The sequence below is a fragment of the Cyprinodon tularosa genome, unplaced genomic scaffold, assembly GCF_016077235.1.
Source record: "Cyprinodon tularosa strain WSP-4 unplaced genomic scaffold, ASM1607723v1 ctg556, whole genome shotgun sequence".
NCBI lineage: Eukaryota > Metazoa > Chordata > Actinopteri > Cyprinodontiformes > Cyprinodontidae > Cyprinodon > Cyprinodon tularosa.
In genome coordinates this window covers 20,480-34,948 of record NW_024039292.1, presented here as the reverse complement: position 1 = coordinate 34,948, position 14,469 = coordinate 20,480, and the positions used below count along the sequence as shown (strand labels likewise).

At 38.3% G+C, this 14,469-nt stretch overlaps 1 protein-coding gene across 1 annotated transcript in view; it reads left to right on the top strand.

Annotated features, from left to right (window-relative positions):
- Positions 1–14,469, top strand: part of ntrk1 (neurotrophic tyrosine kinase, receptor, type 1) — an 85,654-nt gene that overhangs the window by 56,221 nt on the left and 14,964 nt on the right. The window contains exon 14 of the mRNA XM_038305323.1: positions 1,511–1,683. Coding sequence (XP_038161251.1) covers positions 1,511–1,683 — 173 coding nt within the window. The remainder of the gene's footprint in view (positions 1–1,510; positions 1,684–14,469) is intronic.

Genomic DNA, 14,469 nt, shown 5'->3' with positions numbered 1-14,469 from the left:
TTTTGAGTGTTGCTTAGAAAGGCCAAGGCTTTACGGTGATCGGTGAATCTCATCCTCTTGCCTTCCCACGTGAAGCGTAGCTCAGCCGGATACGCCAGCGTGAAGCGCACATCCAGCTCGTGTAGTCTCCTCCGTGCGTCTGTAAACTTCTTTCGCTTCTCCGCTGTCTCTCTCGTCATGTCAGGGAAGAACGACAGCCTGCAGCCTCTCCACACGATGACCTCTTTCTTTTTGTACTTCTCCCTTGCCGCGTCCAACACCCGTTCACGTTCAAGGAAACTTAAAAACCGCATCACGATGGGTCTGGGCGGTCTGTCCTCGTCAGGGACTGGTCCAGCGGTGCGGTGGACCCGTTGTAGCTGTGTGCGGTCAAGCTCAACACCGAGCGCCTCAGAGATGATCTGTCTCACACATTCGTCCAGTTTACCGCCCTCAGACTTCTCCTTCAGGCCAATTAAGCGCAGGTTCTGTCTCCTGTCACGATTAGCGGCGTCTTCAATAGCCTGGTGAAGCTCCTCGCACTTTTTAGCACTTTTTTCTGCAGACGTGCATAACTTGACATTCTCGTCTTCTAGCTGCGAGATGCGGCTTTCCGCTTCATCCAGACGTAGCATAATCTGGTCAACGTCATTTCGTAGCTCTTTGTTAGCTTCTTTTACCTCATTCACCTCTTCTTGCAGAGTTGTCAACAGCTGCCCAACTTTTCCCATTTCCTCCGTGGCTTTCTTGAGAGATTGTTGCATTTCAAGCAGCACACTTGCCTCTGTGGTTTGGCTAGCTGGTTTAGCATTAGCCCCGCTAGTTGTAGCATTAGCACCATGCTTGGCAGACGATGTTCTAGTCGTCATTGCCTCAAAACGGCTGACTGTCCGGCACCGAAACACCTATTGTACCTAAAGACTGAGTATTTGTCAGAAGAGACCGGATTTAAATGCCGGATTTAGATCAAATTGAGGGCTTTGATGAGCAGCTCCAATTCAGGCGACCATCTTGTTCGGTGCTCCCACGTGACCCCACTATTCCTGACATTTTTTATTGAAAAAGCTTCTTGGATGGGAAGCGAAACATCTTCAAACTTGGAAACTAAGTCCACTGGCTTGCTTTTTCACTTTTTTGGAATGACTATGACCTGGATGACTGCGAATCTTCACTAACGTAAGGAAGGTTGACAAGTTTGTCCTCTTTTGGCTACTCTGATCAAAAATGGTGATCCAATATGGCGCCTCCCATTTGGTGCACCACCCCCCGTGTATTTATGAACCAATAATTCTAACCTATGAGAACATTTTCCTTTTAGATGGGATTTTATTAGACTTTTAAAGAATATTTAATTATCAAAGCAATGCTTGATTTTTGCCAATAGAAAAAGCTAAATTTCGCACACACTGTTCATTTAAGGAAAAACAGTTTTTTTTACACCCTATGGTATCCAACGCCACAATGAAATGTTATTTCTTTAGAATATTTCCTTGTGCAAATTCAAAAATGGAGAACCATTGTTTGTCCACAGACCCTGAAGGATGCAAACGAGTCGACCCGGCAGGACTTCCAGCGAGAGGCAGAGCTGTTGACCGTCCTTCAGCATCAACACATCGTTCGATTCTACGGCGTGTGCACAGACGGAGAACCGCTGGCCATGGTGTTCGAGTACATGAGACACGGAGACCTGAACCGCTTCCTTCGGTGCGTAGAAGACCACACACTCACTCTCTGTTGTGGGTTGTCAAACCTCCGCTGCCCAAATGCTTGATCCTAATGCTGGTTAATGTTAGACCCTGAAAGTGTTGAATGAAAGGCCGCAGCAGCAGAACTGCCTTTATAGGGAATGTGTCAGAGTAGAAAAAGCACAGTAGGAACATTTCCCAGCAGTGAGCCACTTTTTACAATGCAAGGCCCTGAATTCAAAGCGGCTAAGTGGAGTGCAGCCATCGTGCCTTTCAGCGTGTACAGTAAAGCTGAAAAGATGGGTGGATAATAATATAGCTGGATGAATAAGGACATTATTTATCCCCTAAATGTGACTTTTAGGTAGAAAATTTGAGAAACTGCTCTTGCTATGAGGTTAAATGTTTCAGGAAGACTTAAATAGGTTTTTTGTTGCTAAACATGACAATAGACCAATCACACGCTCATTTGAACTCTACAGTCTTTTCTACAAAGAGCAGTTTATTCGTAGAGTTATTGTAGCAGATTTTCAAATTATCAAAGAAACTGAATGCAATCTTTAGCCCTTTATAGGGCACTCAGTGAATTACTTTGAAAATCCAAATTTCAAGCCAATATGGTCATTGAAATCCAGGACAAGACCTTATTACCTTATGTAACGTGTCATGGTTATGGTTACAGTATGTTGTGCTTTACTTTGCTCCATGTTTCCTAGTTTTATTGGTTTAATTCCTGTTTTGTTGTAGTTTCTAGATTAATGTTAGTTTTCTCAGGTTTTTCTGTTATTTTCCTCTGTTGCCCTATTGTGTGTTCCTTTCGCCTTGCCTCCCCCGTTGTCTCCTCTCACACCTGCTCCTTGTCAGCTCGTTAGCCCTGCCATTGTGTGCGTCTCAATTCGCAGGCTGCGTACTTGGTAGTACGCATTTTGAGGCCGGTGACGTCACAATGCTGCGCGGAGGCCGTCCCATTTGGCAAAAATTCTGAGGACGCTTAAAATGCAGCCTCAAAATGCGTCCTCCTTTTCCCCGAATTCTGAGGATGCATCGCTACCGTCCTTAGTGGCCTCGCCTCCCACTAGATTTCCCGAGGTGCTTTGCGCGCTTTTTTTTTTTTTTTTTTTTTTGAAGAAAAAGAAGAAGAAAGTCGGATTTTCTTCAAATTACGGACAACCGAAAGCAGCAGCAGCGCCGACAGTAGTGCGGAGAACACCTTTAAATGTAAGTAGTTTTTTTTTATTTTTTTTTTTTATGAACATCTATTAAAATACTTGACGGTAACGGAGCCACCGGAATGTGTAGGAGCAGCTAAAGCTAAGAGCTAACCTGTTGATACGTGATGCTCATCAACAATTAAAAGCCTTCAAACAAATGTCACTATTTTTTATTTTAACCTACATCTTACTGTACTGATAGCCGTATCCCTCACCAATCAGATCATTTTATTCCCAAACAGTTTATTACAAAGGATTAGAGCTGTTAAAGCTTAATGCATCTGAAGAAATAACATTAGTCCAGCTGTACTGGGCTGTCAATACTGCAAACGTTTTGTTTTAATACTCAATAATGTATAGTTTATTTAAAGTACAGTATAATAAGGTTTAAAGTATAATTCACTTGAAGAACAATACAGGCGTAATTATACAGAACAGTCATTTTGCCTGTTGACTTAACAGAAATATGCTTTACATGTCATTTTGTTCCAGGGAGCAGACAGAGGAGTGGATAAAATGACCACCTTATCATCGGGGCCAAAAATACTGCTGCAGTCGGATGGAGGGAAGAGGCAGAATTCCATCTACATGTTGCATTTCTATGTAAAAGTCACACAAGTTAAAAGAAGTCCTGTTCAAACACCAACGTACAAATATAATCTTTTGATCACATCAAATGATGCTCAGATGCCACTTTTTGTAAATCTCATATGTGTGATAGAAGTGATCCTTGTGTGGGACAACTTAAAAAAAAATACAAAGTATGTTCAGGTTTGGATAATGTATTGAAACACACACACACACATATATATATGTATATGTATGTGTGTGTGTAGGGAAATTACATCTTTCATTTATTATATTCATGTTACCATTCCAGTCTTTTTCTGTAGAATTTCATCAATCCATCCAAATCATGAAACCTTCCTTTTTTCTAGCTTTAAATGAAACACTACAGAAAATAGCATCTGTTGACACACATTGTTTTCCTCTACTATAGGAATACAAAGATCCTTGGACAGGGCAGCGGGTCAGTGGGAATCCTACTGCTGCCACCTGGCCCTGGTTTGTCCTCATGGATGAGGTATTAGGACAGAGGCCCTCTGTTGCCCCACCTGTCCTAATTGCCTCCATCCCTGAGGAAACACCAGGGCTAGATGCTGCAGAGGCTGAGCAGCATCAGGGTGAAGATGAGGAAGAGAATGAGGATGAGAGAGGAGGGAAAGGAGGAAGAGAAGAAGGAGTGACGAGTTGGTGGATTTAATCAGGGAGGAGATGAGATGGCAGAGGGAGGCGGGAAAGGATGGACAGATTATTTCATTTATTGGAGAGGATGGTGGACAGATGTTATTATTTTTTTGGTGTTTTTTTTTAACAAGTTGAAGTTCTGTGTTGCTGTTATGGTTAAATTAAATTATTAAATTGTTTATAAAAGTTATTGCTGTCGGTGTGTTCTTAAAGACCTTTAACCTTTTTACATGATCTGTTTCATCACTTCTTTGTAATTTAAGTAAACTTAGAACAACTTCTCAGTGACATCAGTTTATTTTTAGAGAAGCAAGTATTTACAATAAACTATTAAACATTTTTAACTATTGACATTAGATTTTAAAATTAACTACTACAACTATTTACAAAAGATATACAGTAAATATTACTAGAGAACATATATATACAATTGTGACTGAGCAGGAGTCCCTGGTGGTGCTGGACTGGATGGGATGCCACACAGATGAGCTTGGAGTCTTCTGACTGCGAGTGGGACATCATCTGGAGGGTGGGGGGTTGCCTCTCTCCACTGCTGATCCAATCGATGGCTGCCATGTTACTAAAAATGTTCAAGAAGACGCAGAAAATAATGACTTTACTAAAACTGTTTTTATAACCCTGAAATAAGAACAGCTAAAATGTGATTCTACTTGCCATCTAAGTGTAACGGTGGTCAGGTAGACCCTCCTCCAGGGCAGACACCTCAGCAGACAGCTGGTCCCTCCAGTGAGCACCACTGACTGCCTCCAACACGTTCTCCCCCTCCTCATCCTCTGGCATGTCGTCCTGCTCTTCATCCTCTGGGGCTGTTATGACCTGTAGAAAAAAAAAGACAAAAATATTTATTATTATTCAGTCATTTATATTTTTTCCTTATCTTTATTACATGATTTATTAGAAATTAAATTTTACTTCATCTAGATCCACTATTTAACTTATTTTTTATGTTTTTATATTTTGATTTTTTTTCCTGTATTATGTTTATATATATATATATATAATTGCAAATAAAATCAGGCAGTAAGGGGATAACAATTTAGACAAAAAGGATTTATTTCTCAACAGTTTGGCTTCTCAACACGACATTAGTGATAGTGAAAGTAGTGATTTAAGTTATTTACAGGGTTTGTACACATTTAACTATTCAATTCAAATTACTAAAGTTACAAACAAATAAATCACAAACTTACAAATAAATATAAAATTTGATATTTAAACCTATTCATCAATCTGCTGACAAGCGTTTATTTAATAACTGGTATATTCTGATCATTAGCAGGCCCTGTGGGTTAGAATAATAGCAGGTAGATCTTACCTCTCCACTGCGCTCTGCCAGCCTGAGAAAAATCCGTCGCAGGTTTTGCTGCCGCCGAAGCCGTCAAAGCGACTCTCCTCCTCCAATAACAAGTAAATAAAAAAAATAAAAATGTCCATATCTATTTTTTTGTTGGTTCTTTCCGTATTTCTCGAGCTGTCGCATTTTGTTTTGCGCTGTGTTTGGGGTAAACGTGATGACGTCGTGTCGCAATCAGGAAGTGCTCCAAAGGCTAGACCGTCCCATTTACCAACGGCTGAGGATCCTCCGGAGCAGCCTACCGAGTCTGGGTCCTCCGGAGGCTAGGTAGGCTGCGTCCTTGGAAGTACGCAGCCTGCGAATTGAGACGCAGCCATTGTCTCAGTCAGCTACATATACTCCCCCTCTGCAGTCACTCCTTGTTGGTTCCTTGTCGTTGCTGGCTTCTCATGTTGTTGTCTTCATACCTCGTCTCTCCCTGGCTCCTCGTGTTTGATTTCCCCTGATGTCTCCATGGTTCTGGTTTGCTTTACATTTTTAGTTGGATTTTTGGATTCCTGCTTTTGTTAAACAGTTTCCTTTTATTAAATCTGCAAGAACTCACCTCTGCCTCCCTGCCTCTGCATTTGGGTCCACAAACATCAACCAAAGCGTGACAACATTCAAAAAATGTGGATATTTTTATCGCAAAATTTTATGTTATTGTAATAACCAGAAACGCCAACTCGCCCCAAATATATTAAGAAAAATAACAAAGGTGCTTCTATAAGAAATTCATGAAAAAGCACACTGAGAGTAAAAGGAACACATTTTCTTGGTACAACATAACATTAGAGGTAATAATGCTACGACGGAGTATTAGGGCCAGGTTAGAGATTTAAAAAAAAAAATTTTTATTTTGAGAATAAAGTTGTAACATTATGAGAAAAAAAGTTGTAATATTACGAGAATAAAGTTGTAATATTATGAGAATGAAGTCATCATTCAACAACCTGTTTCAGGAAGAAAGCTTGAAGCTCCGCCCAGCAGATGACAGCCGACCAGCTCAACCAATCAGCAACCTGAGTCCACTTTGCTATCCTGCCTAATTTGATGCCGGTGCTAAAAGATTTCCTTATTTCTAAAAACCGTTGCCAAAGTATACCTTCACATGATGCTCGACATTCCTCATTTTAGTGAAGAAAGTGCTTCTTGTAAGAGTTTTTTATAAAATACAACTTGTTTCTCGTAATTTTAGGACTTTATTCTCTTAATATTAGGAATTTATTCTTGTAATTTTATGACTATTCTCGTTGTGACTTTTGTCTCGTAATGTTACGACTTTATTCTGGTAATTTCATATTTTATTCTCATAATGTTATGACTTTATTCTGGTAATTTTACGAATTTATTCTCGAAATAGAAAAAAAAAATGTATAGCCTGGCCCTAATACTCTGTCATATTAATGCTGATACTGGCACTTACATTTTTTTACCTTTTTTTCTTGACTTGTTAACTTTTTAAATATTCAATTTACAGTAGGAAATATATCATTGAAGGGCTCATCTAATTGGTCAAATGCCAGAATAAGATGTACAGCCATATAGCAGGATCTTTGCTGAATGGCTGGATATAGATCTTGTGTTTTTAGTTTTTGATCACTTGCTTCTGCAAGTATTTACCAGCTCTTCTTATTTTTTCTTGATTGTTAAAGCAGAAATGGAAAACATTGAGGCAACAGTTTTATATTGTTTTACATCAACATTAAGTAGAGCAATTAATCCAGTTTTGTTTATGAAAATTAGTTTTTTGGAGATTCTGGATTTTCTTTCCGCCCATGGTCTCCTTTAGCGTCCATAGCTCAGATTTAAATTAGAGAATGACCAATCGGGTATCGGCTCCAATACTGACTAGTTAGCTGGATCAGATATCCAGCTAACTAGTCAATCTAAAGCACTTTACATGGAGCTGAACAGGCAGTTCATCACTCGTAGGTGTGTACTAATAACTGTAAAACTAGCTGACAGTGTGAAACCACTGGCTGCAAACACTTATTGTGTTATATTTTCATTTTGTTGTAAAATAATTCACTTCAATTCAGTTTACTTCTATAGCACCAATTCACAACACATGTAATCTCGAGGCACTTTCCAGTTCGCCAGATCATCCAGTCAAATTGATTCAACTGTTTCTACCTAAGGAAAACCAGTTGATTGCATCGACTCATTGACTCGAATGCAATCCCTCACACTAAGCATGCTTGTAGCGACAGTGGAGAGGAAAAACTCCCTTTGAACAGGAAGAAACCTACAGCAGAACCAGGCTGAACCAACAAATAAGATTGTTTAACAAGCATGTTTCACTGAATGATTTTATTTACTAGGGATGCACAATATTGGGATTTTGGCCGATATCCGATATGCTGATATTTTAAAACTCATGTAGTCGGTAACCGATACTGATGTTAAAGCTGGACAAAAATAAGTAATCATTGAAAATAGCAGTTTTGTTATCCATTTCTGACACTTTGAAAAATAATATACTCAAATATATTTTCATATGCTGATATCAAATAGATTTTTTAAAACGCTGTATCGATCTATTTTACTTTCAAAATCTCGTGAAATGTCATCGTTCTGTTACAAACTCTGGTGATATTTAGCAAATTCTTGTGAGATTTTGTTAGTAAAATAGATTGATACCGCGCCAATATATCAACAAAAAAAAACAAGGCCAAAAGTCGTGAATTTTCGGGGGATTTTGTAGCATAACGATGACATATAGCAATATTTCATTAGTAAAAGAGATTGATATGGTGTTTTTAAATGGCAATATATCAGCATAGGAAGATATTGGGATATTTTAACGTATCAATATTTTTTCCCTCGTCTTTAGAAGTTTTTAAGTCTGTAAAAAAGAAGTTTTTGATGAAGAAAAAGAAGTATTTTTTTTTTTTTTAGACTTTAGAAACTCAGAAGCTGATCAAATATCGGGTTAAACATCGGTGGGGTGGCCGATGTCCGATATTCAGTTTTAAGGCCGATACAGATAGGGGGCCGATTATATCGTGCATCCCTATTATTTACCCTTTTCATTACATTTACATCCCAGAGGGGATGACTAAAAAAACACTAGTTTTTAAAAAAGATGTTTGTCATTTTATATCAACAAACTCTAATCTGTTTTGTTTTTTCTGATCTGATTAATCACTTTTTTTCAATCATCACCCAGCCTTAATGTTCAGTAACATTAAAGTTGATTTTCAGTCCCAAGCCCAAATAATGTTAGTTAGTTCATTTGATTTTTGCTCTTAAATTTTCCTCCAGAACGGAAATGTTCTCCACTTCAAAAATAGAGCCTCATAACTTAGGTGAAGTTTTTCAGACGTTTTTTTCCCCTTCTGTGCAAATTATTTGCTCTGTCTATAAATAAGACAACTAAATGAAAGGTAGTTTTCTTGAATATAGGTTTCATTTTAGCAAGGCTTTTTTCCCCCCATAGATTGTTAATATCTTCAGGAGTCGGATCCATTTTGACAGGATTGCAAAGAGGCTCCTAAATCAGGTTTCTCTTCTATACTCCTGCTATCATTTCAAAAGTAGCAGCTTGTAACCTGTAACTCTCAGCCACTTTTTCTTTCTTTGTTCACTTACCTCTGTATCGTGACTCCATTAGCATATGAAACCTTCACAGCTCTAATGTATGTGATTCATGCATCCAGAGTTTCCTGCAGGTACAGTAATGGCTGGCCACATCCTGGCATTTAGCCACTCAGCTTTTCTCTTACTGGGTCTTTTTAAATGTTCAGCCTCAAGTCTCATTCCTGGAATTTAATTTTATTTTCGCTGTGAATAGTTGCTTATAAAGTAGCAAAACCCCCAAGAAAGTTATAGAAATACAGTATATATAGAAGTTTCTGCTGTATTTTATCTGATTTAGTTTTTTTAGCAGGGCCTCTCAAGCTGTTATTACAGCTTTATTACTGCAATGGTTGAAAAAAAAAAAAGTCTTAGATTTATTCTAAAAAAACGGATTAAATGTAACCATATAGGTATGAACTCCCTTTTTTTATGATATTTTTATTAGATGATAATAAAATAATTTGCTCTTTCAATGTAAAATTGCCCGAGGGGGAACCAAATCTAAATCTGCTCATTTGTTTGATGACTTTTTCCTTTCTTCTTGAAAATATTTGTTCCAAAGAGCTAATTTTTAATAAGAGCTAGATTCTTATATTCTTTAAGGTGAGGTAACAAGACCAGAAAGTTAGAGACTTATATATTTTTTAAATCATTTTTTTTATAAAACATAATCTGATGCTTTTACATACAAAAAAAAAATATTTTTACATTTTGCTTCATCTAATAAACAGACTAAAAGTGAGAAAATGAACCAGAAAGAACTAGTTAATCTAAGATCCTTGGATGACAGATGGTTCATTAATAATGAATAGAAATGCACTGATCAGTCTCATTCTTACTGATAAGCATTAAAGCCAAACCTGTTGATTTTGTGTTCAACCAATGCAGATCTTTTCTTTTTTTTCTTTTAAAAGAGTGAAAATTTGCTGCAGGTAGAAAAGGTTGGAATAAAAGGTTATTTCCATTTAGAGAAAGTAAAGCATGCCTTTAGTTATTATCCTCCATCAGCTTGAAATATTCTCTGAACTGAAATAAAAATGTCTGAAGTTTTCTGTTTAAAACAAAATCACTGAAATAGCTACAGAAACGTGGCTAGTGTCTTTGCAATAAATAGAGATAACACTTTATCACTTTATCAATTTTTTTGGATCCTTTATTATATTGTTTTCTTTTTTAAATATGGGTTAATACTCAGTTCTGATTGGTCGTTAAGAAGTGATATAGGACACTTAGAAAAAGCTGAATCCTTTTAAAATAACTTTGTATCATACAACAAAACCTTAAGCAGCAGATGCTCTAGCCAGAGCCAGTTACCTAGGCAACATGTCAGAAACCTTAAATAGTCCATTTAGCCAGTTTGAGTATTAAACATACAATTTTAACGGTAAAAACCCCATAAATATGTGAATAACTGATTAAGCGCTATTGGCAAAGGTGGGATAATCCTCTCTATCCCTTACTTAATGTCTATAACCATACCACTTTTTTAAAATAACCGTTTTAACAAATTGCACTTAACAATGTTTAATGTTGAACTGTTGGCCTGATCAACCTTAAAGTGACTTAAAGTGAAAAGAATATTTATTTGGCAACTGATAGGGCTAGTTCTGCTTCTTAGAAAGACAAGAAGTCTGCGATTCTGCGATTTCCGTCACATTTGCACTTCAGCTATGATGGACTAAATGAGAATAATATCCAGGAAAGCCTATTTTAGAGTTAATTTTTTTTCTAACTTATGGTGGAAATAAGTGTTTGCTCAATAGAAGATCAGTTCCTCCTCCCTCCACATGCTTTTCCTTCCTTGTTTGGCTGAGTGGTGTGTTTAGATCATTATTGCGCTGGAAGACCCAGCCACTTTCCACCTTCTATGCTCTCAGTGATGGAAGGAGGTCGGGGCTTCACATCTCACCATTCGTGGCCTGGTTCCTAATAAGAAATAAAAAATAAAAATATGTACAATCCGGATGGCTTATATGAAGAGTAGGAGCCGATGTGACCGGCTGCTGCCTGCGCAGCGCCATCTTGAAACAAATCCCACATCCACAAATCATGAGAGAAAGAATATTTTAGTACAAAGATTAATGTTTGAAATTGAATTGGACCAGCCAAGGGTCTATTACTACTGTAATACATTTGTTTTAATCTTTTAGAAATCATCTGTAAAGCTGCAGAAAGACTGAAGAGAAGTGAATCAATCAGAGCTCGGTTGGCACCTTGGAAACAATCCGAGGGTATGAAGCAGACAGAGCTGATGCTGGCTGCCAGGTGTCCTGCACAGGGGACAGATTGGAAATGAAAACACACACCCCCTCCCCCCCGAAAAAAAAAAAAATAGAAAAACAACAAAAACAACCCACACGTGTCTCCGTTCAAACAGGCCCTTTCTGGGATATATGTTCAGGGATGGTTCATAAATCACATTTCCAGAAAACAGAATGGCTGAAATCTTTGAGAGCCCCCACGGTGCAGCTGCTCCCCACCCTGCCACCTGCCTTTTAAACTAATAGTGATTGTATAGACAACTTCCTTTGTGATATGGAGAGGAGAGAGATTAGGATGGATGACATGGAGACACATCAGCTGTGATTTGCTCATTTGGGCAGTTGGAATATCAGAGTGGGTGTTCATGATCCACAGAAACAATAGAGAGTTAATGTGCTCTGCATCTCTGAATTACATTATTGCAAATCAATTGTAGGCGTATTACAAGCCTCGTGTTTTCTGTTGAGCATCAGCTTTAAATGGCTTTATTGTGGCGTGGTCGTGCTCACGCTGGGTATGACACAAGTGTTCAATCTGCAGATTGTTTGCTGAGGTCATCGTCCCTCAGGTGACCCAAGGTTGGTGCCGTAATTACAAATACGCTGAGAGGCCAAACTGAGTGTTTTCATAATCATAAACAGCCAATAGAGGATGAATTATTACATGGGCTGGCGGGTTCTTGAACAATGTGGGCCAAAATGACCTTGTCTACATTTATCAAGGCTCTTAGGTTCAGCTCTCAAAATAAAATGGAAAATGGTGCCTATTATGTGTTTAATGTACAGGTAGGCGATGGACATTGAAGTGCAGTCATAGAATATGATGATGAGAATTAAAAGGACCTTTCAAATGAACAACCTTTATGCAGGTATTACTTTTCATTAAGCCAATATTACTGTATTAAAACCTTTTTAAATGGCTCATTAGCTGCAAGCATAAATTCATCATAAATAACAGGAATAAAGGCTTTATACAGGTGAGTGTTTCATTAATCTGTATATTGTGCTTCAGCTCCTCATTAATAATATTATACTGTACACTCAGTAATGAGCCCTGCGGTTAAATGCAGGGATCCACGACTAATTGAACATATTGGCCTAAATATGTTGGAATTTTCCTATTAACTCAAGAATTCCTGTTTGTTTAGATGTGAAAAATTATATATACTTACATTACAGTTAATTTAATAAATAAGGTCACAATTTTTTCACCCATGCAATGCATGCTGGGATGAAGACGCTGTTAGGTCTTAAGCTGCGTTCCCACCAGGTGTATTTGATCGACCCGGTCTACCTGCACTGGGTCCTTCGAGGTCTGTAAAAATAAGGAGGCTGGAAGAGTTTTGGCTTTGGATTCAAACAGGTCCAGCCTTCTCCGGCTTTCACCGCCCATATGCTCTGTCGCCTAGAAACCATAACAGTCTACACATAAAGCAGGCAAAAAATGGATACCAGACTTCTTCCGACTGTTCTGGGTTCTAAAAACATTTTCGAGGAGCTTCAGCAGCAGAACCATCGTAACAATATCAGATTTATAGTCCCCACACCTCAGATATTGGAATCTGAGCTTAAATGTCAGTCAAACCCCTTTGCATAGGGACAGGTAAAACGTATCGATACGTGCCAAACATTTCCCTTTTAGCTCTGAGTACGAAGTTGCTTGGACTCGCCATGCATCATGGGATACCTAAGGCTACTTAGGATACAGCGAACCTGTCCTTTAAATCGGTCAAAAAGTAGGCAGCATTGAAGCTTTGCTCCTGTTGCTTCAATGTATCTTCAAATAGAAAGAGCTTCTATCTGCTCTTTGCTTGTTTCAACTCGGCATGGCGGACCTGGAATTTACCAGCTCTTTTGTTTATGTTTATGCCACATCCAGTCTGCGATTGGTTGTAACACGACTTGTTTATATTTTCCAACTCTAGTGAAATGTGTTGCACCTCCATCGCTGGTGTCGCTTCACTGTAATCAGCCCAATTGCCCAACTTTTATCACCAGAAGTTTGTCCTTCGCATGGCTTTGCATCCCTGCACTCCTGAACGCAGCTCTACATAGGGATAACATGTAAATCGCTCTCTCTGGTCACTCTGGTTCGGTAGAGAAGCTGCACGGCACAGGATAGAAAGGGACTTAGTACTGGTGGTCCAGACAGCACAGATCCCCTGGACCTGGACAATGCATGGTTTGCACCACTTCCATCAAGAAAACATAAATCTCAATAAAATCCAGACTTAAAACCTCAGTGACTTTTGTTCCCATTTGGAGCAAGTAAAATTTTGATTTTATCACTGTTTAGAACCTAATTTATAACATAGATATAGAAAATATTTTAATAACAGTGTCCCAGTGCCTCTTTCCATCAATCTACAGGCAAAAGGCAAGGTAGACCCTGGACAATACATCATAGCTGATACACTGACATACAACCATAAACACACACAGAGAAGGGAAATATAGCAATGTCCAGATAGCCAATAGAAACCTGAATCCATGCATGCACAAAACAACAAACTTTAGACCAGAAATTGAACCCAGAAAATAGACTTTAAGAAACTTCTCATTAATAAAAAGGTATTGTAAGTAACTTTGCTGTTTTCTCTGGTTTTATGTTTTCAAATTATATCTTACATTTTCCCATATTTTTTCAAAAAAAAAATTTTCCGAATTTATATTGAGATTTACAAATGGCATTGTTTTCAAAATGGGTTTTACAGATGCAAGCGCTCGCTCTTGATCATTGAAAATTTAGCTAAAGTCCCTACAGGCCAATAAAACTCTTTGCTCCTCACTCGACAGGAAATCCCGCCCCCAGAAGTGAGGAGAATGTGATCCGCAGAATGCAAATTGAAAAGATACATTTGAAAAATAACATTTGAATAGAACTAAAGTTAAAAAATCTGACAAAAAAAGCAAAGTTAATTTTTTTGTTAAAGACATACCGTGTAACTTTTGGCCTCTAGGGGCGCTATACCTGTAACTGCCAGTATTTTGGATCTACTAAACATAGAAAATAATAATAAAGATATATGAATGTGTACTAGGAGCAAAGTGTTAACTTACCAGTCTAATAATAAAGTTGAGAAGAGAGAATTGGTTCTACATCCATCTTCTTCTGCGCCAACGAAAAACTTCTTTCCAAGATCAGATCT